Source organism: Bombina bombina, chromosome 6, assembly GCF_027579735.1.
Source record: "Bombina bombina isolate aBomBom1 chromosome 6, aBomBom1.pri, whole genome shotgun sequence".
NCBI classification, from domain to species: domain Eukaryota; kingdom Metazoa; phylum Chordata; class Amphibia; order Anura; family Bombinatoridae; genus Bombina; species Bombina bombina.
The window spans coordinates 162,252,825-162,280,670 of NC_069504.1; the positions used below are offsets into that span (position 1 = coordinate 162,252,825).

Sequence of the window (27,846 nt, forward strand, 5' to 3'; positions counted from 1 at the left end):
GTAAGTGAACTAGGTGCAATACCATTTTGTATTGCAGTCTGAAGCTGCTGTTTTAGGAAAGATTTCAGCCATCTGGTTGTGTCTATCAGCTCAGACCATACTTGCTGCATTAAAAGCTTCAGCTCATTCCCCCACAGTCCCCCTCCTCTTCCTATCCCTTTGTGTCAGCTCCAGCATAGGGAGCACTTGCTGATCACACACAGACATGGGAGTTGCAGCTTTAAAATACTATTATAGCTATAGTAATGTAAAAAACAACTGCTTCATTTGATGACCTAGGGGGCACCTCAGGACGATGCACAGCTTCTTGTCATTTCCTAGTAATTCCTGTTCTTTATCCCCATGCTCCTGCATAAACTAGAGACACAGACAAAATCTAAAGACACAGCAAGGTGTGATAATTGCTGCTAGCCGATGTTAGCTACAGTAGGAGGAGAGAGGCTGCTGGCCCACACAGGCGCAGAGACTAGCAGGAGACCAGCAGGCGGGGCTGTTCAGCACATCCCTGCATGCAAGGCACTGACAGCAGCACATCAGGGAGAAGCAGTTTGCAAAGCAAAGGTCTCTCTTCTCCTGCACCCTCACAGCCTGCAACTCACCTTCAGCCCCAAATTGCATAAACTGCCATGGGATTGTGATAAAGCTCCCCTTCTGTCAGCCCTGCCTGTCTCTGAAAGAGCCCATCACTTTAATCTGATGACAGCCTTGCAACCTGTTTACTACCAAAGGAAGACGGATTATTTTCACTTGAGATTATCAAGGAGGGAAGGGAGAGGAGTTTTGCAGTCTTATCACACAGTAAAGCGGAGAATTTGTTGTACCAAGATGATGCCACTAAGCAGCCTAGACAAACTGTTTAGGTGAAGATAGTGGTGTAAAATAGGGTGGATCCCTCTTATTTTTTAACATCTACAGCATTGTAGTCATTAACTTTTTATTCTGCAAAGCTATCAAGTGATAGAGCTGGCTAAGGAATAAGTCTAATGTATATTGTATTTCCTTTGTTCTGATGAATTACCTGCAAAAATGTGTAACTTGATTCAGGGGAGTGTTTAATTTATTTACAACTCATTGTCACATACCTGTATGGTTTTAGTACACTGAGATCAGATGACATGATTGGAAATATCAGTATATTGCTTAGTTTATAACTGAAGATATATTAAAATCATGCATTCCCCTTTACACTCAATATGCTTTGCATTTTTTGTGTGGGCTTTTGATGTTTTAAATGTGCATACACAAGAGTTGCAAAAAGGATTAATTAAAGTTCAATATGAAGCACTGGATTTTTCAACCTGGTGCCATGCCACTGCAGGTAAACTGTATCCAACCACAAGTGTTTATTTAACATCTCCCACAGAAGGGACCTTAAAAAAACTTCTTTGCAAATTTAAGGTTAATGATGTGCCAGATGAGGACTTAAAAAATCCAAGAATGTCTGTAGGTTTTGGACAGAATTTACATCAAGATGGGGACCCTTCATTCACACAGAATATTCAATCTAATACCTATTTCCAGGAACTTGGAAAAGATGATATAGAGGGAAAGGTATCCATGGAAACAAAATATATTAGTAATGGACCTGAGACTGAAACTAGATATCACATGATCACCCAAACTAGAAGAAAAAGGGGAGCTAACCAACTTCTTGCTAGGAAAGTAAAAGATGGAATGAGCAAAGTGACTAATGAAAATGATGTCTCTATGGATTTAAATGAAACTTTACAAAGACATTACACAATGAAAGAGACAGATCACTTTGCTTTGCCTTTTAATGGTTCCATTCAAATTGCTACCAATGATCTTAAAGTATTTTCTGAAAATATGGAAATTAATCAACCTTTGGCACCAAAAAATACCTCAAATAAAAGACTCAAAATTAAGAATCCTTTTTACCCAATCACAGAACATTCATATGGTGCCTATGCTGTCATGTGTCTGTCTGTTATTATATTTGTTATTGGAATAATGGGCAATATGGCTGTCATGTGTATAGTCTGTCACAATTATTATATGAGAAGTATATCAAACTCACTATTAGCTAATCTGGCATTTTGGGATTTTTTGATAATTTTTTTCTGCCTGCCATTAGTGATATTTCATGAACTTACCAAAAAATGGCTACTGGAAGAATTCTCTTGCAGAATCGTACCCTACATTGAGGTAACATTTTTAATGTTTACAATTGTATAGTTAAATGTTACTTTTTTTCACTTTTTCGTATAGCTTTCTTGCAATCAATTCATATAGCGTGTGTGTGTATGATTGTGTGTATATATATATATATATATATATATATATATATATATATATATATATATATATATATATATATATATATATATGTGTGTGTGTGTATGTCTATGTTTGTATGTGTGTGATTGTGTGTGTGTATATATATATATGTGTGTGTGTGTATGTCTATGTTTGTATGTGTGTGATTGTGTGTGTATATATATATATATATATGTGTGTGTGTGTATGTCTATGTTTGTATGTGTGTGATTGTGTGTGTGTATATATATATATGTGTGTCTATGTTTGTATGTATGTATGTATGTGTGTGATTGTGTGTATATATATATATAATCTACAAATAGGCATGCACTCTTTGGAATTTTTCAAATGTTCTTTTAATGTGCACAAAAAATCATGTGACTTTTTGGGGATCTCACCCTTTCACACACTCACCCACACACAAACACACCATGCAGCACAAAACCTAAATACGCCATATAAATATGTTTGTGTACATAATTATATATGTGTGTATATATATATATATATATATATATATATATATATATATATATATATATATATATATATATATATATATATGTGTGTGTGTGTGTGTGTGTGTGTGTGTGTGTAATTATCCATAATACATTTAATCTGTTTTAGAAACAAATATTGAAACATACTTTCATCATTTAACTAATAAATAAATAAATAAAAAAAAATAATAAAGAAAAAAAACATGTCTACATGATACAGAATTTGACCTTTCAAAATCCTGCATGATACATAACTTCACCCTGTAACATGCTACACAGTGATTGCTTGATTGGTTAATATATGTTAATAATAACTGGTCGCTACAAATAGATGACCATTGCTCACTAAGCTTTTCAGTTGGTATGTCTCTGGACTGGTTACAAAATAACCATTTTGAATGTTTTAAAATATCTGTTTTGTGTGCAGATCTTTTGCAACACAGTCTTGGTTGTAGCTATTTACTGTGCATGTATATAAATCAGTTACATAATTGCCCCTTTTGAAAGTCACAAAACATGTGTGTGCCCTATGTCATGCTCTGCAACAAAATATTCCTGAATTCTGGTTTACTGACTGTGAATTGTCAGTGATGCATATTTGCTCCTTATTTAAAAGTGACCCAGCTTTAGTGCAGTGCCAGTCTGTTGGCATCATTTCTGTAGCTTTGCCAAGCAAGAATAAAGCCAACTGGCTTCATTCCTACCTCCATTCAAATTGTGCATGATGGGAAAACAAAAAGAACATCAGTTACTATGATTATCATGATGATAGTCTGAAATCCAAAAATGTCTGCACTACATTCTTTGTTTCAGACCACTCATATATTTAGTATTCACAAATTATTTGTTTAATACGATTATTATAATGCATATTTAAAAGTAGCTTAAAGGGACATTGTACTCAAAATGCTTCTATTGTGTATATTAAAAATATTTATTTGCATAAAAGACAGTTAAACAAAAGCGTTGTAAATCTGAATAGAAACTTTTGGTAAGTTCACCAAATACCTACGTATCTATTGTTCACTGGCTGAGAGAGAGAACTCCCACAGGAAGAAATAGTTTATTGATCTCAGTAATATCCATAAAAAAGCACTATAACAAATTTTGAAATCTTTGGTTTTAAATGGAACATAGTCAAGATGTTGTTCCATTAAAGCATGTAATTTTATTACTATCGACCCTGCAAATGTATGTGTTTAAACCACACAAAGGAGTTAAGCACATAGGTAAATTACCGATCTGGAGTGGCAGAGAACTGGTGGTCCCATGCGGAAAATGACACTGATCCAATCAGGTTAAGTTTGGTGGGGGCTCATTCGACTACCGGTGCCTATTGGCTTACCAGCAATTTCTTGCTTGGAACCAGCTGTTCTCTGCGACTTCTTGAGTGGTAGTTTACGTGTGGGTTATAAACATAGATTCCAGGGTCAGTAGTGGGAAAACCACATCCTTTAACAAATTTGATCATGTAACTTTTCCACTGCAATGTCCTTTTAATTGAATCCTGGTATTTATTTATTTTATTACAACAAATACCTTATACTTTACCAATAGTAATTCAGTACTTTAACACTGAGATCAGATTCTTACCACTGGTATGTAATTAAAATGTTTTAAACCGACTGCTGGGCTTTGACAGTATGTTAATTACAAGTTGTACAATCCTGTGGTTAATGTACATTAGAGTTTTACCAACAAGACTAAGAAATGAATAGCACTAAGAGAATCACTCTATTAAAGAGATATTCAGTACAGAATTGTAGACCATGATTATAATACGATTTTATTTTTCAAATTGTCTACAGATAATGGTTGTTTTTAAAGGGAATGAAACCCCAGATTTTTTCTTCAATGTTTCCGATAGAGCATACTATTTTAGACAACTTGAATGTACTTCTGTTATCCCGTTTGCATCTTTCTCTTGGTATCCTTGGTTGAAAAGCATACTTAGGTAGGCTCAGGAGCTGGGAGTTAGCTTCTGATTGGTGGAATATACCTCTTATCACTGGTTTACGGATGTGCTCAGCTAGCTCCCAATAAAGCATTTTTGCTCCTTCAATATCAAATACCAAGATAATGAAACAAATTTGATAATAGAAGTAAATTAAAACGTTACTTAAAAATGTATGCTCTATCTGAATAATAAAATATTTTGGGGGTTTCACGTCCCTTTAATACTGCAGAATGATGGTGTGTATGTTTTATATATTTTTACTGCTATTGTTTGTATATTCACTAAATAGGATGAGATGAAGTACATTAATAAATCTTTCTATGTTCATATAGAAATTGATTTAATAGTACGATCTGCTGTGATTTTTTAACATTTGTTAATGTTTCGACAGATTATCCCTTTAGAAAATCTTATCAAATGATTAATCTACAAAAATCCCCATAAACGTTAGAGGTGTTTTCTGTACAACAACACTAGCTTTTCTAAGGGTTGTAATTGACCCCTAAGTTAGAAAATGGTAATTTGCAACTTGTGTATCATTTATTAGTTCTTTTAAGAACAATGAAGGTTAAATTGTTTGGCTTGTTTGAAGTTTCTTAAATTGGGCTCAGTGGAAACCTGGTATTCCTGTTCCATATTATGTTATTATGAGGTTCCACAAGAAGAAATAGCCTTTAAAAAAACATATATTTTATATATAGGGTGTACAGGGTAAAGCTATATTTGTAGTAATTTTGGGTTGTGATTTATGTTTTTGGGAAATGTATTGTTGATGAAGATTTTTACATTCATTTATACCTTGACAGGGATTTTAGGGTTGTATTTGGAGTTTATGGGTTCCTTAGACATTGTTTTGGAGTCGTATTGTTTTGTTGCTACTTTTAGAAGTCTCAAAAAGGTCTCAATAGGTTCTATTGAATTATTTGTTTTGGAAAGTCTGTTGTAGAGTACAAGAGTGTACTTGCGGTATGCTTTAATTTCCTTTCACTGAATGGCTATATGGACACTACACATGTGTTTTCTACGCAACTATATATTAGGGCAGTATGTATCTAAAATTGATTTAATAATTAGCACAATATGTTTTAACAAGCAATTATTGCATCTTTACATTTCTCTCTTGTGCAATTAGTAATATTAATTAAGATATCTTTTTATTCTGAACATCCTGCTGCCATATGCAAAGTTTAGTGCTTTTACATACAGCAACTACATTTTTTCTAAGCACAACACATTTAAACTAACACACAGTGTAGCCTGAATTTGTTTTATTAACACCTGACTTGTTAGTCTCTAAGATGTTAAAAAGACAGGAAAGTCAAAATTTAACTTTCATGATTCAGATAAAGTAACAAATTTTAAAAATAAACTTTCCATTTTAATTATATTATAAAATGTACCTCTTTCACTTAGTATCCTTTCTTAAAATGTAGCTAATTTCTATGAGAGCATACTGAGATAGGCTCACAACCTACATTCTCTACCTCATTGCCTGCAAACATTGTAAAAACTGCTGTTTAAAATTTGACTAATGAGTCATGACTAATTATCTTGGGGTTATAGCTTATAGCAGATTATGTGGTTTTTTTTTTTTAAATATTTCATTTGTCACTTGTGGTTTGTAGAAATCAACAGCCCATATTGTAGCATAACGCATTTCACCCATAATACCAAAGCGATTATAATGTCCCTTATTCACAATTACTTTTACTGCAAATATATGTGAATTCCTTGCATTCACTATTATGTCAACTACTATAGTAGCAGAACTTTTTATGTAATATGCACAAATGTCAAAACAACAATTTTTCAGTTAACAATTAAGAATGAATTGAAGACTGTCCGATATATTCATTGAATTATAGAATTCTTTTGTCTGGCATTTTCCTTTATTCTTGAGTTTCAATGGAAGATCTGTTCTTGCTTGATGAATAGTGCCTAATCAACCAGAAAAAAAAAATATTGGCCCTTTGCTCGTTGTCTGATTTTTGGCTTACAATTTAGCTACATATGAATAATTGAATAAGAAAATTTAAGATTGGCATGAATTGCCAGGAATGTTCTTTCCCCAAAGCAATCTGGAACTGGGTTAAGTTATGTCTTGCAGGGGATGTATAATTGTATCCTATGCAGATGTTATCAAACAACTGTACCTGGGTAAGCTGAGTTTATTATTATTAATAGTAATTATATTTATACATTAATAGAAATGCGCATGTTGCATATAGCACAACATAACTGAACAAGCAGAATACAGAGTAATAATAGTGATATCAAAACTGCTTTAAAAGGGGCTGCTTCTATAGTTACACTAGACAATCAAGACAAGGTAAATTCTAAAAACCAATTAAATGAAACAGTATCGCTATAATGGTGCGTTGCACTACCTACTATTATACATGTGAAGACTTTGAAAAAAAATCAGTTTATGACTTGAAAAAATGCAAGGACAATGTGCCCTAAAGTAGTTCCAATTGTGTATGGCATCAAATTGTGGGGAACTAGATTTAGAAATATATTGTTATTATTATTAGCATTATTATTATATAAGAGATAATGGTCAAAATACTTTAAATCAAGGGATGTTCTGACCCTATACAATATTTTTGAAGATGTCTGTGGAAAGTAGCTCAAGTAAAAGCAAAGAGTAGTTGCTGATAAACCCAACATATCCTTTCATCATGATTCAGAAAGAGTGTAGCATTTAAAAATAAAATTCCACTTATATTGCCAAATTTACTTTGTTATCATGGTATCTTTTATTGGAAAGCAGGTAGGTAGACTCAGGAGCGTGCTTGTGAATAAGCACTATATGACACATTTTGTAAAAATACTATTATACTATTACTACATCTGCGATTATTTTTTCTGTAAATGTATGTATTTTAAAGTTAGAAAATATAATTTTTAAGACATATTAATGAGGTTCCCCACTCATTTCTATTCCAATGCAGTGATTTCTCTATTTTATCCATCTACTTGCAGTACTTTTTTACACCTAAATGTGTAATATTAACATTTTACACTACCCTTCAACTCGGAAATGAGCATGATGAGCAATTTTAGTGATTATTGTATTATTTTGTATACAATATTTTTATCTAAGGGACCACATTGGATTTGTATTTTTACTTGCAAGGTCAACAAAAATAATTTTAAAAAAATATTTTTACCAAGATACATTCTAACTGTATTTAAATGCCAAAACAATCTCTAGAAAGTAACAAATGTAAAAAATAAACTTTCCATTTTAATTATATTATGAAATGTACCTCTTTCACATGGTATCCTTTCTTAAAATGTAGCTAATTTCTATGAGAGCATACTGAGATAGGCTTTAGTTATAACTTTTACTGTGTATGTAGCATGCAGAGAGTATAGCCAAAGAATACAGGTTGCATATATTGTCTGATTGCACTTGTTCAGTAGTAAAATAGTCAAATACCAATGCATCTCAGCAAGCCAGAGTTGGCACCTGGACCTGTGGCAACATGGTACGGAACACCTGGCATAGGTTGCACCTCTCATTGTTTGATTGCACTGATAAGATCTTTCTTGGCCCCATGTACTTGGTCTTCCTATGGTGAGGTATGGTGTGAATGGGAGTATTTTCAATGTAAATAGGTTGCAGAGGAAGAAGTTGGTTGGTTGACTTTATTGCTGGAGTTGGGTCTGGCCATGGAAAGTAAATGGTTGTCTCCTTCTAGGAATTTATTTGCTCTTGCTCTTTCCAGTTTAGATTGTTGTGTCGGATATTATAAAAGGGAGAGTAAGTTCAAAATTAAACTTTCATGATTCTGAAAGAGCACGCAATTTAAAACCACTTATCAATTTACTTCTATTATCTAATTTGTTTTGTTTTCCTTTGGTATCCTTTGTTTAATAAAAAAATATACCTAGGTTGGATCAGGAGCAGCATTGCAGTACTGGGAGCTAGCTGGTCAGCACATAAATGACTCTTGTCTTTGGTTCACCATATGTGTTCACCTAACTCACAGTAGTACAATGATGTTCCTTCAATAAAGGATACCGAGAGCATGAAGTAAATTTGAGAATATAAGTAAATTGAAAAGTTGTTTAAAATTGTAGATTATATATGAATGATTGGGTTTCATGCCCCTTTAAGCTCTTTTTTTTGTTAGACAGATTTTAAAGGTCTAAAGACAATCGCAAGAGGGATCAGCGGCAACCTATTTATTTTTGTTCATGACTAGGTTGTTGTGAATTTTGCTTGAGATCTGTTAATTATGAGAAGATACATTTCAGTGTGTTTTTAGGGGGCTTTCTGTATTTCTAAATTTTGTTAGCCGGCTACAGTGTTAAAGATATTTCTTTTGCAATATTTTGTTTAGGAAAGAGTAAGACTGATTCTTGTGATAGGGGTAGATTATTTGCATTGTTTCCAACTGGTTACTTGCACTTTGTTTTGCAGTTTGAGTTTATGGAGTTTAGACCATCTGTTGGGTATTGTTCTTGATTCATAAGGAGAGTCAGGCTTTGTCACAGTTGCAGTTCTGGTCCTTTCCCAGGAAAAGGTATTTTTTTCTGTTGAGTTGCAGTCCTCATGTGATTAGGTCACAAACCTTCATTGTGAGTTTAGCATATTTCTTTTTTTAACTCTGCTACATGACTGACTAGTCATTTAATCCTTTGAGTGCTAACGACGGCTTGGAGCCATCGCAAATTGTCCCAGTCAGGTGCTGACGACGGCTTAGAGCTGTCGCTAGCACTCACCCACCTTGAGGGCAATCTGGGGGCTCCCACTGACTCCCACCCCGGCGATCTGGCCTGTCTAGTAACAGGCATCGCCGGGGCTTCACGTTTTGTGCAGTTACGTCACACATAATGACGTGATGACGTCACAGCGCAACTTTTTTAACAATTACAATTGACAGTATAGGGAAATAGGGGCATGCTACTTAGAAGCCTGTATCTTAGGCAGACCTCCAAGACACACCGTTGGAAAGGTAAGCGCCTAACCTTTCCAACGGTATAAGTCTTGTGGATCTGGAAAAAAAAAAAAAAAGTAAAAATAAATATATTTAAAAAAAATTAACCCCCCCCCCACTAAAATCCAGTTTAGCAACCAGGTGGGAAATTACTTAGCACTCAAAGGGTTAAAAACTAACAATAATAAGTGCCTTTGGTGTGATTTCAACCTTTGATGTTCAGTACATCAGCAATAAACTATAGTTCCTATGCTATTTGGTGACATCACTTAGAGAAATAGATTATTCATCTATCATAATCATAGGTGAAATTCGTTAACAAGCAAGCACTCGTTGTGAAGCATCTTCAGTAGATTTTTCCACTTAAACAGTGCACCAAAAATCTATATTTATTTTCTATTTTATCTTTATAATTCCCAAAATACTACTATACCTATTTTAAATAAATATGTTTTATTTGCATGAGAAATTATGTAAACACACTTAAATATATCCACTTTTAGGTTACTTTTTAACATTCTTGGTGTGGTCTTGCCAATATCCAAAAATATATTTGCAATTAATTTTCAAACAGACTAAAAATAAATTACATTTGCTAGATCAGCATTACCTTCAAGTATTGATTTACATATACAAGATCAGAATAATTCCTAAAATCAAATTAGGCACTGGTAGTCAGGATCAGAACATCTAGATAGAATTGCAAATTATATTACCTTCTAAATTCAACATAAGCTCCAGATAAATGTAAAATGCAAAACTGCTATAAAAGTTAAAGAACCACTCAATGCAAAATAATTAAATAATTAACAAACAGCTATATTACGAGTTTGGCGTTATGAGTGAAAACGCTGCTATTACAAGTCTTGTAGGTATAGGTGTACCGCACACCTTTTTGGCCGTCACGCAACATCAGTACCGCACTTTTAAAAAAAGTCCTTTCTCAATGGGACTCCCATAGCGCCGGTATTACGAGTTTGCCTGGGAGGTACACCCTATAACTACAAGATCCGTACCGCCATCTAAAGTCAGTAGTTATGAGTTTTACGTTAGAAATCTGTAGCATAAAACTCATAACTAAAGTGTTAAAAAGTGCACTAACACCCATAAACTACCTATTAACCTCTAAACCGAGGCCCTCCCGCATCGCAAACACTGTAATAAAGTTATTAGCCCTTAAACTGCCGCTCCGGCCCTCGCCGCCACTATTAAAATTTATTAACCCCTATTCCGCCGTTCCCCGACATCGTCGCCACTATAATAAACCTATTAACCCCTAAACTGCCGCCCTCCTGCATCGCAAACACTATTTAAATATTATTAACCCTAATCTGCTGTCCGCCCACACCGCCGCTTTAATAAACCTATTAACCACTAAACCGCAAGCCCCCCACAACAAAATATACTAAAATAAATAATTAACCCCTAAACCTCTGACCTCCCACATCACTAACTCTACATAAATATATTAACCCCTAATCCTAACCCTAACGTAACCCTAAGCCTAAAACCCCTAATTTAAATATAATTAAAATAAATCTAAATAAACCTTATAATTATTAACTAAATAATTCCTATTTAAGACTAAATACATACTTACCTTTAAAAAAAAAAAAAAAACTAAGCTAGCTACAAAATAACTAATAGTTATATTGTAGATATCTTAGGTTTTATTTTTATTTCACAGGTAAGTTTGTATTTATTTTAATTAGGTAGACTAGTTAGTAAATAGTTATTAACTATTTACTAGCTACCTAGTTAAAATAAATACAAAATTACCTGTAAAATAAAACATAACCTGCCTTACACTAAAACCTAACATTACAATAAAATGAAATAAATTAAATTGGCTGTTCCAATCAGCCAATAGAATGAGAGCTCAATCCTATTGGCTGATTGGATCAGCCAATAGGATGAAAGCTCAATCCTATTGGCTGATTGCAACAGCCAATAGGATTTCCCCCCTTTAATTCCTATTGGCTGATAGAAATCTTTCAGCCAATAGGAATGTAAGGGACGCCATCTTGGATGACCTCACTTAAAGGGAACCTTCAGTTTACGCCGACGACCGTAAGAAGAGGATGCTCCGCATGTCTTGAAGATGGACCCGCTCCACGCCGGATGGATGAAGATAGAAGATGCCATCTGCATGAAGACTTCTTCTCGCTTGGATGAGGACTTCGCCAGCTGGAGGAGGATGGATGTCCAGACTTCGATAACTGTAAGTGGATCGTCAGGGGTTAGTGTTAGGTTTTTTTAAGGGTTTTTTGGGAGTTTTTTTTTTTTAGGTTAGGGTTTTGGGCAATTCTTAAAAGAGCTAAATGCCCTTTTAAGGGCAATGCCCATCCAAATGCCCTTTTAAGGGCAATGTTTAGCTTAGGTTTATTTAGATAGGTTTTTATTTGGGGGGTTTTGGTTGGGTGGGTGATGGGTTTTACTGTTGGGGGGTTGTTTGTATTTTTATTGCAATGTTAAAGAGCTGATTTGTTTGGGGCAATGCCCCGCAAAATGGCCTTTTAAGGGCCATTGGCAGTTTAATGTAGGCTAGGGTTTTTTTTTTTTATTTTGGGGGGGGGCTTTTTTATTTTGATTGGGCTATTAGGTTAGGAGTAATTTGTTTTTCTTTTTGATAATTTCTTTTTTTCTTTTTTGTAATTTAGTGTTTATTTTTTTTTGTAAGTAAGTAAATTGTATTTTATTAATTTAATTTATTTCATTTTATTGCAATGTTTATTTTACAGGTAACTTTGTATTTATTTTAACTAGGTAGCTAGTAAAAAGTTAACCTCTTGAGTGCTAACGATGGCTCTGAGCCGTCACAGAGTTTCCCACTCTGGTTTCCCACTCTGGTGCTAATGATGGCTCAGAGCCGTCACTAGCACTCTCCCACCTTGAGGTAGATCTGGGGACTCCCACCTACTCCTACCCCGGCGATCAGGCCTGCATAGTTACAGGCATCGCCAGGGCTTCATGTTAGGCGCGGTGATGTCACGCGCAATGACGTGATGACTTCATCGTGCAACTTTATTTATACTTAACAATGTTAAGTATAGGAGCAGGGGCCATGCTGCTTAGACCTGCCTAACCTTTCCAACAGTGTAAGTATTGGGGATCTGGAAAGAAATAAAAAAAACTTAAAAAAGCTTAGCACCCAGGTGGGAAAGTGCTTAGCACTCAAAGGGTTAATAACTATTTACTAACTAGTCTACCTAGTTAAAATAAATACAAACTTACCTGTGAAATAAAAATAAAACCTAAGATAGCTACAATGTAACTATTAGTTATATTGTAGCTAGCGTAGTTTTTTAAAAAAAAATGTAAGTATGTATTTAGTTTTAAATAGGAATTATGTAGTTAATAATTGTGAGGTTTATTTAGATTTATTTTAATTATATTTAAGTTAGGGGGTGTTAGGGTTGGACTTAGGCTTAGGGTTATGGTTACGTTAGGGTTAGGGGTAATAACTTAATATAGTGGCGGCGACATTGGGGGCAGCAGATTAGGGGTTAATAAGTGTAGGTAGGTGGCGGTGATGTTAGGGGCAGCAAATTAGGGATTAATAACTGTAGTGTATGTGGCAGCCATGTTAGGGTCAGCAGATTAGGGGTTAATAACTGTAATGTAGGTGGCAGCAATGTCGGGGGTGGCAGATTAGGGGTTAATAACATTATGTAAGTGGCGGCGATGTCGGGGTGGCAGATTAGGGGTTAATAAGGTCATGTAGGTGGCGGCGATGTCAGGGTCAGCAGATTAGGGGTGTTTAGACGTGGGGTTTATGTTAGGGTTGTTTTAACGTTACTTTTTCTTTTTCCCCATAGACATCAATGGGGCTGCGTTACGGAGCTTTTGTTTCCGTGATCGCAGGTGTTACGCTTTTTTTTGCCGGCTCTCCCCATTGATGTCTATGGGGAAATCGTGCACGAGCACGTCAAAGCAGCGTTTGATTTCGGTGCAGTATGGAGCTCCACGCCATCATATCGCCGTGTAAACCTGCTTTTTTAAAACCTGTAATTGCAGCGCTATAGAGAGGTGAAATTACTCCGAAAATGTTGAGGTCGCTAATTTCCCTATAGCGCTCAAAACTCATAATCTAGCTGAAAGTTCATTATAAAAAGACAATGCAAAAACACCTACTGTGAAATTTTAATAAGCAGTAGATTTTTTTTCTGACAAATGTATTTTTTTTCTCCCATTTTCTGGCCCCCTGTATCATGTGTCAGACATGAGCCAATCTCCGGCTAGTATACGTATACCTTGTGATCTTGTGCCCCAGAAAGTGTGTAATTAAAAGATCATTTAAAAATGGAAGTAAATATTAAAGTGTCCTAAAACTGCATGCTCTTTCTAAATTATAAATGTTTATTTTGACTTGACTGTCCCTTTAAACATATCTGGTGCTGAAAATGCTGCTCAGTTTGTAGTAGTATCAGACAAATTCCAACCAAATTTCCAATAACACACAAGAATGTGAATTAGTCCCTTATTTTCTTTTAACACATTGATTTAACCTCTTGACTACCAATAGGCAGAAATAGTGGTGTGACCCCTTTTTTACCAGTAACTCACAGTGATTTCATATCTTTACAGTAACACATGCTATTCTGATTTAACCCCTTGGTTCATCTATACCACATGCAACAGTAAATGTGCCTTATAATTGTTCATAACTTGCAGAATTTATTTAACCCCCTTATAGTAATTAACACACATGCATAGGGGATGTAACTTCAATGATTTCCAGAAATACTCATGCAGCAGTGCATACAATGAAGGGGAGCGGGAACCCAGTACCTCTATCCAGCTACCACTGCAAAGACATTTACCTGGTGCCAGCTTCTGTTATATAGCTGCTGTTATACATATACAACAAATACATCTATACAGAGAGAACAGTGATGATTGAGTTACAGAGAAGAGAGAAGCTCTATGATTTGCAAATTGGAATGAGTTCGGCAATTTTATGGCCAGCACTAAAGGGCACTAGGTGGGAAAACCCTAATAAAAACAGTATACATTAATAGTGATGATCTGAGTAGAGATACAATAGTTGTCACTTAAAGTGCATTTTATATTAAATCCCCATAATCCCTTAGTGCAATTTGTGTTCATCTGCTTTTGTCAAGCTTCCAAAACAAATTGAAAAGATAGAAAACTCTAAAATGTATATCATGCTTATGAAAGTGCAATATTTAAACTAAAATATAACAAAGGTTAAAGTTAAAACTGTTTATTTTGATTTTGAAGATAACAGGAAGTGCACCTGTGTGTGCAACTGTTTCTTAAAGTCATATTCTCTAAAGCTCTCTGATATGGTGAGACCATCTAAAAAGTCTCATCAGTACTGTAAGAGGTCCCTCAAATAATTGTAGTAAGGCAAATATTAGCTTGATTGCTGTTTATACTGATATGCGCGGTTCTGGATATCAAGGAGAGACACCTAAATTATAATAAAAAACACATATTTTGGATAAAAAATTTTTTTAAAAAACTGCATCACAAATTAGTATTACAGTTTTATATTTTTACGCAATGAACACAGTAAGCAATGTGACTCACTGGTGTCCATATGAAAGTTTTACTGTTGCTTCAGGCTCCAACCCGAAAAGCCAGCACTGGTCTCCAAACCAGGGCAGTCTAAATAATACCAAACATGTTGATAACAGTGTTCACTCTCCCGTATGCTGCACAGAGGTAAACTGTCTAACCATGCGGGCAAGCATCCGTACAGTATACAGTGAGTTTAAGAGATAATAAACTTTATTAGTACATTGTTAAAAACAAGTATAAAAAAATAGACATGTTATGCACTTAGGTAAGCTCATTATCAAAAGTGATATATTTTATAAGCTAGATGCTCCTGTATTTTAAATTTAAAAACAAATGTTTTCTCTTGTTAGGTGTATCCAGTCCATGGATCATCCATTACTTGTGGGATATTCTCCTTCCCAACAGGAAGTTGCAAGAGGATCACCCACAGCAGAGCTGCTATATAGCTCCTTCCCTTAACTGCCATATCCAGTCATTCTCTTGCAAGCTCTCAACATAGCTGGAGGTAGTAAGAGGAAAGTGGTAAAATATAGTTAGTTTTTTCTTCAATCAAAAGTTTATTGTTTTTAAATGGTACCGGAGTGTACTATTTTTATCTCAGGCAGCATTTAGAAGAAGAATCTGCCTGCGTTTTTCTATGATCTTAGCAGAAGTAACTAAGATCCACTGCTATTCTCACATATGTCTGAGGAGTGAGGTAACTTCAGAGGGAGAATGGCGTGCAGGGTATCCTGCAATAAGGTATGTGCAGTTAAGTTTTTCTAGGGATGGAATTTGCTAGAAAATGCTGCTGATACCGGATTAATGTAAGTTAAAGCCTAAATACAGTGATTTAATAGCGACTAGTATCAGGCTTGCTATCAGAGGTATATACTCTGATTAATGTGCAATATAAAACGTTTGCTGGCATGTTTAATCGTTTTTACATATGCTTTGGTGATAGAACTTATTGGCTGGCTTTATTTTTGCCTATAAACAGTTTCCTGAGGCTTTCCACTGTTATAGTATAAAAGTTACAGTTGGTGCAGTTAAAATACAAACTGTGACATTCAGCTTCCCTCAGCAGTCAACTGCATGCTATAGGACATCTCTGAAGGGCTCAAAAGGCTTCAAAAGTAGGAGCTGTGGCAGTTGTTATGACTGTTTAAAAAACATATTTTTCGTTTTGTTAATCTGTTTTTTGTATTAAGGGGTTAATCATCCATTTGCAAGTGGGTGCAATGCTCTGCTAACTTGTTACATACACTGTAACAATTTCGTTAGTTTAACTGCCTTTTTTCACTGTTATTTCAAATTTTGGCAAAATTTGTTTCTCTTAAAGGCACAGTAAGGTTTTTTTTATATTGCTTGTTAACTTGATTTAAAGTGTTTTCCAAGCTTGCTAGTCTCATTGCTAGTCTGTATAAACATGTCTGACATAGAGGAAACTCCTTGTTCATTATGTTTAAAAGCCATGGTGGAAACCCATAGGAGAATGTGTACTAAATGTATTGATTTCACTTTAAACAATAAAGATCAGCTGTTATCTTTAAAAGAATTATCACCAGAGGATTCTGACGAGGGGGAAGTTATGCTGACTAACTCTCCCCACGTGTCAGACCCTTTGACTCCCGCTCAAGGGACTCACGCTAAAATGGCGCCAAGTACATCAAAGACGCCCATAGCGATTACTTTGCAGGACATGGCGGCAATCATGGATAATACCCTGTCAGCGGTATTAGCCAGACTGCCTGAATTCAGAGGAAAGTGCGATAGCTCTGGGGTTAGACGTAATACAGAGCGCGCAGATGTTTTAAGGCCCATGTCTGATACTGCGTCACAATATGCAGAAGCTGAGGAAGAGCTTCAGTCTGTGGGTGACGTCTCTGACTCGGGGAAACCTGATTCAGATATGTATACTTTTAAATTTAAGCTTGAGAACCTCCGGGTGTTGCTTGGAGAGGTTTTAGCTGCTCTGAATGACTGTGACGCAATTGCAGTGCCAGAGAAATTGTGTAGACTGGATAAATACTACGCGGTGCCGGTGTGTACTGACGTTTTCCCAATACCTAAAAGGTTTACAGAAATTATTACTAAGGAGTGGGACAGACCCGGTGTGCCGTTTTCCCCCCCTCCTATTTTTAGAAAAATGTTTCCAATAGACGCCACCACATGGGACTTATGGCAGATGGTCCCTAAGGTGGAGGGAGCAGTTTCTACTTTAGCAAAGCGTACCACTATCCCTGTCGAGGACAGTTGTGCTTTTTCAGATCCAATGGATAAAAAATTAGAAGGTAACCTTAAGAAAATGTTTATTCAACAAGGTTTTATCCTGCAGCCCCTTGCATGCATTGCTCCTGTCACTGCTGCTGCGGCGTTCTGGTTTGAGTCTCTGGAAGAGGCCTTTCAGACAGCTACTCCATTGACTGAAATACTTGACAAGCTTAGAACACTTAAGCTAGCTCATTCTTTTGTTTCTGATGCCATTGTTCATTTGACTAAACTAACGGCTAAGAATTCTGGATTCGCCATCCAGGCGCGTAGGGCGCTATGGCTTAAATCTTGGTCAGCTGACGTGACTTCAAAGTCTAAATTACTTAACATTCCCTTCAAGGGGCAGACCCTATTCGGGCCTGGTTTGAAGGAAATTATTGCTGACATTACTGGAGGTAAGGGTCATACCCTTCCTCAGGACAGGGCCAAATCAAGGGCCAAACAGTCTAATTTTCGTGCCTTTCGAAACTTCAAGGCAGGTGCAGCATCATCTTCCTCTGCTACAAAACAAGAGGGAACTTTTGCGCAATCCAAGCCGGCCTGGAAATCTAACCAGGCCTGGAGCAAAGGCAAGCAGGCCAGAAAGCCTGCTGCTGCCTCTAAGACAGCATGAAGGAACGGCCCCCTATCCGGCAACGGATCTAGTAGGGGGCAGACTTTCTCTCTTCACCCAGGTGTGGGCAAGAGATGTTCAGGATCCCTGGGCGTTGGAGATCATATCTCAGGGATATCTTCTGGACTTCAAAGCTTCCCCCCCACAAGGGAGATTTCACCTTTCGAGATTATCTGTAAACCAGATAAAGAAAGAGGCATTCTTACGCTGTGTGCAAGACCTCCTAATAATGGGAGTGATCCATCCAGTTCCACAGATGGAACAAGGACAGGGATTTTATTCAAATCTGTTTGTGGTTCCAAAAAAGAGGGAACCTTCAGACCAATTTTGGATCTAAAGATCTTAAACAAATTCCTCAGAGTTCCATCGTTCAAAATGGAAACTATTTGGACAATCCTACCTATGATCCAGGAGGGTCAGTACATGACCACAGTGGATTTGAAGGATGCTTACCTTCACATACCGATTCACAAAGATCATGATCGGTTCCTAAGGTTTGCCTTTCTAGACAGGCATTACCAGTTTGTGGCTCTTCCCTTTGGGTTAGCTACAGCCCCAAGAATTTTTACAAAGGTTCTGGGGTCTCTTCTGGCGGTCCTAAGACTATGGGGCATAGCAGTGGCCCCTTATCTAGACGACATCCTGATACAGGCGTCAAACTTCCAAATTGCCAAATCTCATACGGACATAGTGTTGGCATTTCTGAGGTCGCATGGGTGGAAAGTGAACGAGGGAAAGAGTTCTCTATCACCCCTCACAAGGGTTTCCTTCCTAGGAACTCTGATAGATTCTGTAGAAATAAAAATTTATCTGACTTAGTCCAGTTTATCAAAGCTTCTAAATTCCTGCCGTGTTCTTCACTACATTCCGCGCCCTTCGGTGGCTCAGTGCATGGAAGTGATCGGCTTAATGGTAGCGGCGATGGACATAGTGCCATTTACGCGCCTACATCTCAGACCGCTGCAATTATGCATGCTCAGTCAGTGGAATGGGGATTACATAGATTTGTCCCCTCTGCTAAATCTGGATCAAGAGACCAGAGATTCTCTTCTCTGGTGGCTATCTCCGGTCCATCTGTCCAAAGGTATGACTTTTCGCAGGCCAGATTGGACAATTGTAACAACAGATGCCAGCCTTCTAGGTTGGGGTGCAGTCTGGAATTCCCTGAAGGCTCAGGGATCGTGGACTCAGGAGGAGAAACTCCTCCCAATAAATATTCTGGAGTTAAGAGCAATATTCAATGCTCTTCTAGCTTGGCCTCAGTTAGCAACCCTGAGGTTCATCAGATTTCAGTCGGACAACATCATGACTGTGGCTTACATCAACCATCAAGGGGGGACCAGGAGCTCCCTAGCGATGTTAGAAGTCTCCAAGATAATTCGCTGGGCAGAGACTCACTTTTGCCATCTATCAGCGATCCATATCCCAGGTGTAGAGAACTGGGAGGCGGATTTTCTAAGTCGTCAGACTTTTTATCCGGGGGAGTGGGAACTCCATCCGGAGGTGTTTACTCAACTGGTTCATCGTTGGGGCACACCAGAATTGGATCTCATGGCGTCTCGCCAGAACGCCAAGCTTCCTTGTTATGGATCCAGGTCCAGGGACCCAGAAGCGACGCTGATAGATGCTCTAGCAGCACCGTGGTTCTTCAACCTGGCTTATGTGTTTCCACCGTTTCCTCTGCTCCCTCGACTGAGCATCGGTGATCTTGATCGCGCCTGCGTGGCCACGCAGGACCTGGTATGCAGACCTGGTGGACATGTCATCCTTTCCACCTTGGCCTCTGCCTCTGAGACAAGACCTTCTACTACAAGGTCCTTTTAATCATCCACATCTAAGTTCTCTGAGACTGACTGCCTGGAGATTGAACGCTTGATTTTATCAAGGCGTGGCTTCTCCGAGTCAGTCATTGATACTTTAATACAGGCACGAAAGCCTGTAACCAGGAAAATCTACCATAAGATATGACGCAAATATCTTCATTGGTGTGAATCCAAGAATTACTCATGTAGTAAGGTTAGGATTCCTAGGATATTGTCCTTTCTCCAAGAGGGTTTGGATAAATGATTATCAGCTAGTTCTTTAAAGGGACAGATTTCTGCTCTGTCTATCCTTTTGCACAAGCGTCTTGCAGAGGTTCCAGACGTCCAGGCATTTTGTCAGGCTTTGGTTACAATTAAGCCTGTGTTTAAACCTGTTGCTCCTCCATGGAGCTTAAACTTGGTTCTTAAGGTTCTTCAAGGAGTTCCGTTTGAACCCCTTCATTCCATTGATATCAAACTTTTATCTTGGAAAGTTCTGTTTTTGATGGCTATTTCCTCGGCTTGTAGAGTCTCTGAGTTATCAGCTTTACAATGTGATTCTCCTTATCTGATTTTCCATACAGATAAAGTAGTTCTGCGTACAAAACCTGGGTTTTTACCTAAGGTAGTTTCCAACAAGAATATCAATCAAGAGATTGTTGTTCCATCATTGTGTCCTAATCCTTCTTAAAAGAAGGAACGTCTTTTACATAATTTGGACGTAGTCCGTGCTTTAAAGTTTTACTTACAAGCGACTAAAGATTTTCGTCAAACATCTTCCCTGTTTGTTGTTTACTCTGGACAGAGGAGAGGTCAAAAGGCTTCGGCAACCTCTCTTTCTTTTTGGCTTCGGAGCGTAATACGCTTAGCCTATGAGACTGCTGGACAGCAGCCCCCTGAAAGGATTACAGCTCATTCTACTAGAGCTGTGGCTTCCACCTGGGCCTTTAAAAATGAGGCTTCTGTTGAGCAAAGCGGCGACTTGGTCTTCGCTTCATACCTTTTCAAAATTTTACAAATTTGATACTTTTGCTTCTTCGGAGGCTATTTTTGGGAGAAAGGTTCTACAGGCAGTGGTCCCTTCCGTTTAAGTACCTGCCTTGTCCCTCCCTTCATTCGTGTACTGTAGCTTTGGTATTGGTATCCCACAAGTAATGGATGATCCGTGGACTGGATACACCTAACAAGAAAAAACATAATTTATGCTTACCTGATAAATTTATTTCTCTTGTGGTCAGTGTTCCCTCTAAGAACAGTTTTGTGTGCAGCCCAGCAGTGAAACAGTTAACAGGAGAACCATACATTGCCATCTGCATTGTGCAGTGTTTGCTAATTGCAGGGTGTGGTTACCTAATTAACTGTTTCACTGCTGGGTCGCACACAAAACTGGCCTTAGAGGGAACACTGCTTGTGGTGTATTCAGTCCACGGCCCGCCCTGTCCTTTTAAGGCAGGTCTAAATTTTAAACTACAGTCACCACTGCACCCTATGGTTTCTCCTTTCTCGGCTAGTTTCAGTCGAATGACTGGATATGGCAGTTAGGGGAGGAGCTATATAGCAGCTCTGCTGTGGGTGATCCTCTTGCAACTTCCTGTTGGGAAGGAGAATATCCCACAAGTAATGGATAATCCGTGGACTGGATACACCACAAGAGAAATAAATTTATCAGGTAAGCATAAATTATGTTTTTTATTATTACACTTTTGAGGTTTATCTTTGTTAAACTATGTGTCACATTGGATGTATTTTTCAATTTTTTTAAAAAAATTGTGTAGTTTTATAGCTTTAACCAGCAGCTGTATCATCTCTTAGTACAACTGCATGTTAAGGCTATCAAAATATTTAATAAATCTGCACCAAAAGTGTGTTTTTGATAGTTTGTTAAGCCAGGAAAGGCTCAATGATTGAGCAAAGAGAGGCTCAATGACCTAAATATGTATAGCTTAGAGGAGTGAAGGGAAAGAGGTGATATGATAGCAACGTTCAAGTATATTAAAAGGGCAGTAAACCTACAAAATAATGTTATATAATTCTGCACACAAAGTACAGAATTATATAACATTAACTTAGCGCCAAGTATATACAAAAAGTGTTACTGAGATTTTTTACTACGAAGTTAAATTTTTCCAGAATGCCTCTCCTGGCTCTACTGAGCGGGTCTGTTTTTTTCTTAAGCTTATCGTGGGCATGCTGTCTTGTCACAGTGCGCCCGATTGCACCATTAAAATGAATGTAGCTTGCTTCCGCTCTGGTCTGGTAGCGGGAGCAAGCTATGTTCATTTTAATGGCGTGATCGGGCACACTGTAACCAGACAGCATGCCCGCGATGCGCTTCAGAAAAAAGCCAGGAGCGGCGTTCAGTAGAGCCAGGAGCGGCGTTCTGCAAAACACAACTTTGTAGTAAAAAATCTCAGAAACACATACGCCTAGATTTAGAGTTTGGCGGCCAAAGGGGTGCGTTAGCTACGCGTGCTTTTTTTCTCCTGCACCTTTTAAATACCGCTGGTATTTAGAGTTCACAGAATGGCTGGGTTTTCACTGCGTTAGGCATAATTTAACGCCACTGCAACTCTAGATACCAGCGGTGCTTACGGACGCGGCCAGCTTCAAAAACGTGCTTGTGCACGATATCCCCATAGAAAACAATGGGGCATTTTGAGCTGAAAAAAACCTACCACCTGAAAAAAAGCAGCGTTCAGCTCTTAACGCAGCCCCATTGTTGTCTATGGGGAAACACTTCCTACGTCTGCACCTAACACTCTAACATGTACCCCGAGTCTAAACACCCCTAACCTTACACTTATTAACCCCTAATCTGCCGCCCCCGCTATCGCTGACACCTGCATATTTTTTTTAACCCCTAATCTGCCGCTCCGTAAACCGCCGCTACCTACATTATCTCTGTGTACCCCTAATCTGCTGCCCCTAACACCGCCGACCCCTATATTATATTTATTAATCCCTAATCTGCCCCCCACAACGTCGCCTCCACCTGCCTACACTTATTAACCCCTAATCTGCCGAGCGGACCGCACCGCTACTATAATAAAGTTATTAACCCCTAATCCGCCTCAATAACCCTAGTATAAATAGTATTAACCCCTAATCTGCCCTCCCTAACATCGACGACACCTAACTTCAATTATTAACCCCTAATCTACCGACCAAATCTCGCCGCTACTGTAATAAATGGATTAACCCCTAAAGCTAAGTCTAACCCTAACCCTAACACCCCCTAAATTAAATATAATTTAAATCTAATGAAATAAATTAACTCTTATTAAATAAATTATTCCTATTTAAAGCTAAATACTTACCTGTAAAATAAACCCTAATATAGCTACAATATAAATTATAATTATATTATAGCTATTTTAGGATTTATATTTATTTTACAGGCAACTTTGTATTTATTTTAACCAGGTACAATAGCTATTAAATAGTTAAGAACTATTTAATAGCTAAAATAGTTAAAATAATTACAAAATTACCTGTAAAATAAATCCTAACCTCAGTTACAATTAAACCTAACACTACACTATCAATAAATTAATTAAATAAAATGCCTACAATTATCTACAATTAAACCTAACACTACACTATCAATAAATTAATTAAATACAATATCTACAAATAAATACAATTAAATAAACTAACTAAAGTACAAAAAATAAAAAAGAACTGTTACAAAAAATAAAAAAATATTTACAAATATTAGAAAAATATTACAACAATTTTAAACTAATTACGCCTACTCTAAGCCCCCTAATAAAATAACAAAGCCCCCCAAAATAAAAAAATGCCCTACCCTATTCTAAATTACAAAAGTTCAAAGCTCTTTTACCTTACCAGCCCTTAAAAGGGCCCTTTGCGGGGCATGCCCCAAAGAATTCAGCTCTTTTGCCTGTAAAAAAAAACATACAATACCCCCCCAACATTACAACCCACCACCCACATACCCCTAATCTAACCCAAACCCCCCTTAAATAAACCTAACCGCTGCAATTATGCATGCTCAGTCAGTGGAATGGGGATTACATAGATTTGTCCCCTCTGCTAAATCTGGATCAAGAGACCAGAGATTCTCTTCTCTGGTGGCTATCTCCGGTCCATCTGTCCAAAGGTATGACTTTTCGCAGGCCAGATTGGACAATTGTAACAACAGATGCCAGCCTTCTAGGTTGGGGTGCAGTCTGGAATTCCCTGAAGGCTCAGGGATCGTGGACTCAGGAGGAGAAACTCCTCCCAATAAATATTCTGGAGTTAAGAGCAATATTCAATGCTCTTCTAGCTTGGCCTCAGTTAGCAACCCTGAGGTTCATCAGATTTCAGTCGGACAACATCATGACTGTGGCTTACATCAACCATCAAGGGGGGACCAGGAGCTCCCTAGCGATGTTAGAAGTCTCCAAGATAATTCGCTGGGCAGAGACTCACTTTTGCCATCTATCAGCGATCCATATCCCAGGTGTAGAGAACTGGGAGGCGGATTTTCTAAGTCGTCAGACTTTTTATCCGGGGGAGTGGGAACTCCATCCGGAGGTGTTTACTCAACTGGTTCATCGTTGGGGCACACCAGAATTGGATCTCATGGCGTCTCGCCAGAACGCCAAGCTTCCTTGTTATGGATCCAGGTCCAGGGACCCAGAAGCGACGCTGATAGATGCTCTAGCAGCACCGTGGTTCTTCAACCTGGCTTATGTGTTTCCACCGTTTCCTCTGCTCCCTCGACTGAGCATCGGTGATCTTGATCGCGCCTGCGTGGCCACGCAGGACCTGGTATGCAGACCTGGTGGACATGTCATCCTTTCCACCTTGGCCTCTGCCTCTGAGACAAGACCTTCTACTACAAGGTCCTTTTAATCATCCACATCTAAGTTCTCTGAGACTGACTGCCTGGAGATTGAACGCTTGATTTTATCAAGGCGTGGCTTCTCCGAGTCAGTCATTGATACTTTAATACAGGCACGAAAGCCTGTAACCAGGAAAATCTACCATAAGATATGACGCAAATATCTTCATTGGTGTGAATCCAAGAATTACTCATGTAGTAAGGTTAGGATTCCTAGGATATTGTCCTTTCTCCAAGAGGGTTTGGATAAATGATTATCAGCTAGTTCTTTAAAGGGACAGATTTCTGCTCTGTCTATCCTTTTGCACAAGCGTCTTGCAGAGGTTCCAGACGTCCAGGCATTTTGTCAGGCTTTGGTTACAATTAAGCCTGTGTTTAAACCTGTTGCTCCTCCATGGAGCTTAAACTTGGTTCTTAAGGTTCTTCAAGGAGTTCCGTTTGAACCCCTTCATTCCATTGATATCAAACTTTTATCTTGGAAAGTTCTGTTTTTGATGGCTATTTCCTCGGCTTGTAGAGTCTCTGAGTTATCAGCTTTACAATGTGATTCTCCTTATCTGATTTTCCATACAGATAAAGTAGTTCTGCGTACAAAACCTGGGTTTTTACCTAAGGTAGTTTCCAACAAGAATATCAATCAAGAGATTGTTGTTCCATCATTGTGTCCTAATCCTTCTTAAAAGAAGGAACGTCTTTTACATAATTTGGACATAGTCCGTGCTTTAAAGTTTTACTTACAAGCGACTAAAGATTTTCGTCAAACATCTTCCCTGTTTGTTGTTTACTCTGGACAGAGGAGAGGTCAAAAGGCTTCGGCAACCTCTCTTTCTTTTTGGCTTCGGAGCGTAATACGCTTAGCCTATGAGACTGCTGGACAGCAGCCCCCTGAAAGGATTACAGCTCATTCTACTAGAGCTGTGGCTTCCACCTGGGCCTTTAAAAATGAGGCTTCTGTTGAGCAAAGCGGCGACTTGGTCTTCGCTTCATACCTTTTCAAAATTTTACAAATTTGATACTTTTGCTTCTTCGGAGGCTATTTTTGGGAGAAAGGTTCTACAGGCAGTGGTCCCTTCCGTTTAAGTACCTGCCTTGTCCCTCCCTTCATTCGTGTACTGTAGCTTTGGTATTGGTATCCCACAAGTAATGGATGATCCGTGGACTGGATACACCTAACAAGAAAAAACATAATTTATGCTTACCTGATAAATTTATTTCTCTTGTGGTCAGTGTTCCCTCTAAGAACAGTTTTGTGTGCAGCCCAGCAGTGAAACAGTTAACAGGAGAACCATACATTGCCATCTGCATTGTGCAGTGTTTGCTAATTGCAGGGTGTGGTTACCTAATTAACTGTTTCACTGCTGGGTCGCACACAAAACTGGCCTTAGAGGGAACACTGCTTGTGGTGTATTCAGTCCACGGCCCGCCCTGTCCTTTTAAGGCAGGTCTAAATTTTAAACTACAGTCACCACTGCACCCTATGGTTTCTCCTTTCTCGGCTAGTTTCAGTCGAATGACTGGATATGGCAGTTAGGGGAGGAGCTATATAGCAGCTCTGCTGTGGGTGATCCTCTTGCAACTTCCTGTTGGGAAGGAGAATATCCCACAAGTAATGGATAATCCGTGGACTGGATACACCACAAGAGAAATAAATTTATCAGGTAAGCATAAATTATGTTTTTTATTATTACACTTTTGAGGTTTATCTTTGTTAAACTATGTGTCACATTGGATGTATTTTTCAATTTTTTTAAAAAAATTGTGTAGTTTTATAGCTTTAACCAGCAGCTGTATCATCTCTTAGTACAACTGCATGTTAAGGCTATCAAAATATTTAATAAATCTGCACCAAAAGTGTGTTTTTGATAGTTTGTTAAGCCAGGAAAGGCTCAATGATTGAGCAAAGAGAGGCTCAATGACCTAAATATGTATAGCTTAGAGGAGTGAAGGGAAAGAGGTGATATGATAGCAACGTTCAAGTATATTAAAAGGGCAGTAAACCTACAAAATAATGTTATATAATTCTGCACACAAAGTACAGAATTATATAACATTAACTTAGCGCCAAGTATATACAAAAAGTGTTACTGAGATTTTTTACTACGAAGTTAAATTTTTCCAGAATGCCTCTCCTGGCTCTACTGAGCGGGTCTGTTTTTTTCTTAAGCTTATCGTGGGCATGCTGTCTTGTCACAGTGCGCCCGATTGCACCATTAAAATGAATGTAGCTTGCTTCCGCTCTGGTCTGGTAGCGGGAGCAAGCTATGTTCATTTTAATGGCGTGATCGGGCACACTGTAACCAGACAGCATGCCCGCGATGCGCTTCAGAAAAAAGCCAGGAGCGGCGTTCAGTAGAGCCAGGAGCGGCGTTCTGCAAAACACAACTTTGTAGTAAAAAATCTCAGAAACACATACGCCTAGATTTAGAGTTTGGCGGCCAAAGGGGTGCGTTAGCTACGCGTGCTTTTTTTCTCCTGCACCTTTTAAATACCGCTGGTATTTAGAGTTCACAGAATGGCTGGGTTTTCACTGCGTTAGGCATAATTTAACGCCACTGCAACTCTAGATACCAGCGGTGCTTACGGACGCGGCCAGCTTCAAAAACGTGCTTGTGCACGATATCCCCATAGAAAACAATGGGGCATTTTGAGCTGAAAAAAACCTACCACCTGAAAAAAAGCAGCGTTCAGCTCTTAACGCAGCCCCATTGTTGTCTATGGGGAAACACTTCCTACGTCTGCACCTAACACTCTAACATGTACCCCGAGTCTAAACACCCCTAACCTTACACTTATTAACCCCTAATCTGCCGCCCCCGCTATCGCTGACACCTGCATATTTTTTTTAACCCCTAATCTGCCGCTCCGTAAACCGCCGCTACCTACATTATCTCTGTGTACCCCTAATCTGCTGCCCCTAACACCGCCGACCCCTATATTATATTTATTAATCCCTAATCTGCCCCCCACAACGTCGCCTCCACCTGCCTACACTTATTAACCCCTAATCTGCCGAGCGGACCGCACCGCTACTATAATAAAGTTATTAACCCCTAATCCGCCTCAATAACCCTAGTATAAATAGTATTAACCCCT

At 38.2% G+C, this 27,846-nt stretch overlaps 1 protein-coding gene across 1 annotated transcript in view; it reads left to right on the forward strand.

The window, feature by feature from the left end:
• Positions 1-291: 291 nt before the first annotated feature.
• The window catches only part of GPR37 (G protein-coupled receptor 37), an 89,385-nt gene continuing 61,830 nt past the window's right edge, over positions 292-27,846 (forward strand). Inside the window, exon 1 of the mRNA XM_053716653.1 lies at positions 292-2,166. Coding sequence (XP_053572628.1) covers positions 1,171-2,166 — 996 coding nt within the window. The 5' untranslated portion in view covers positions 292-1,170. The remainder of the gene's footprint in view (positions 2,167-27,846) is intronic.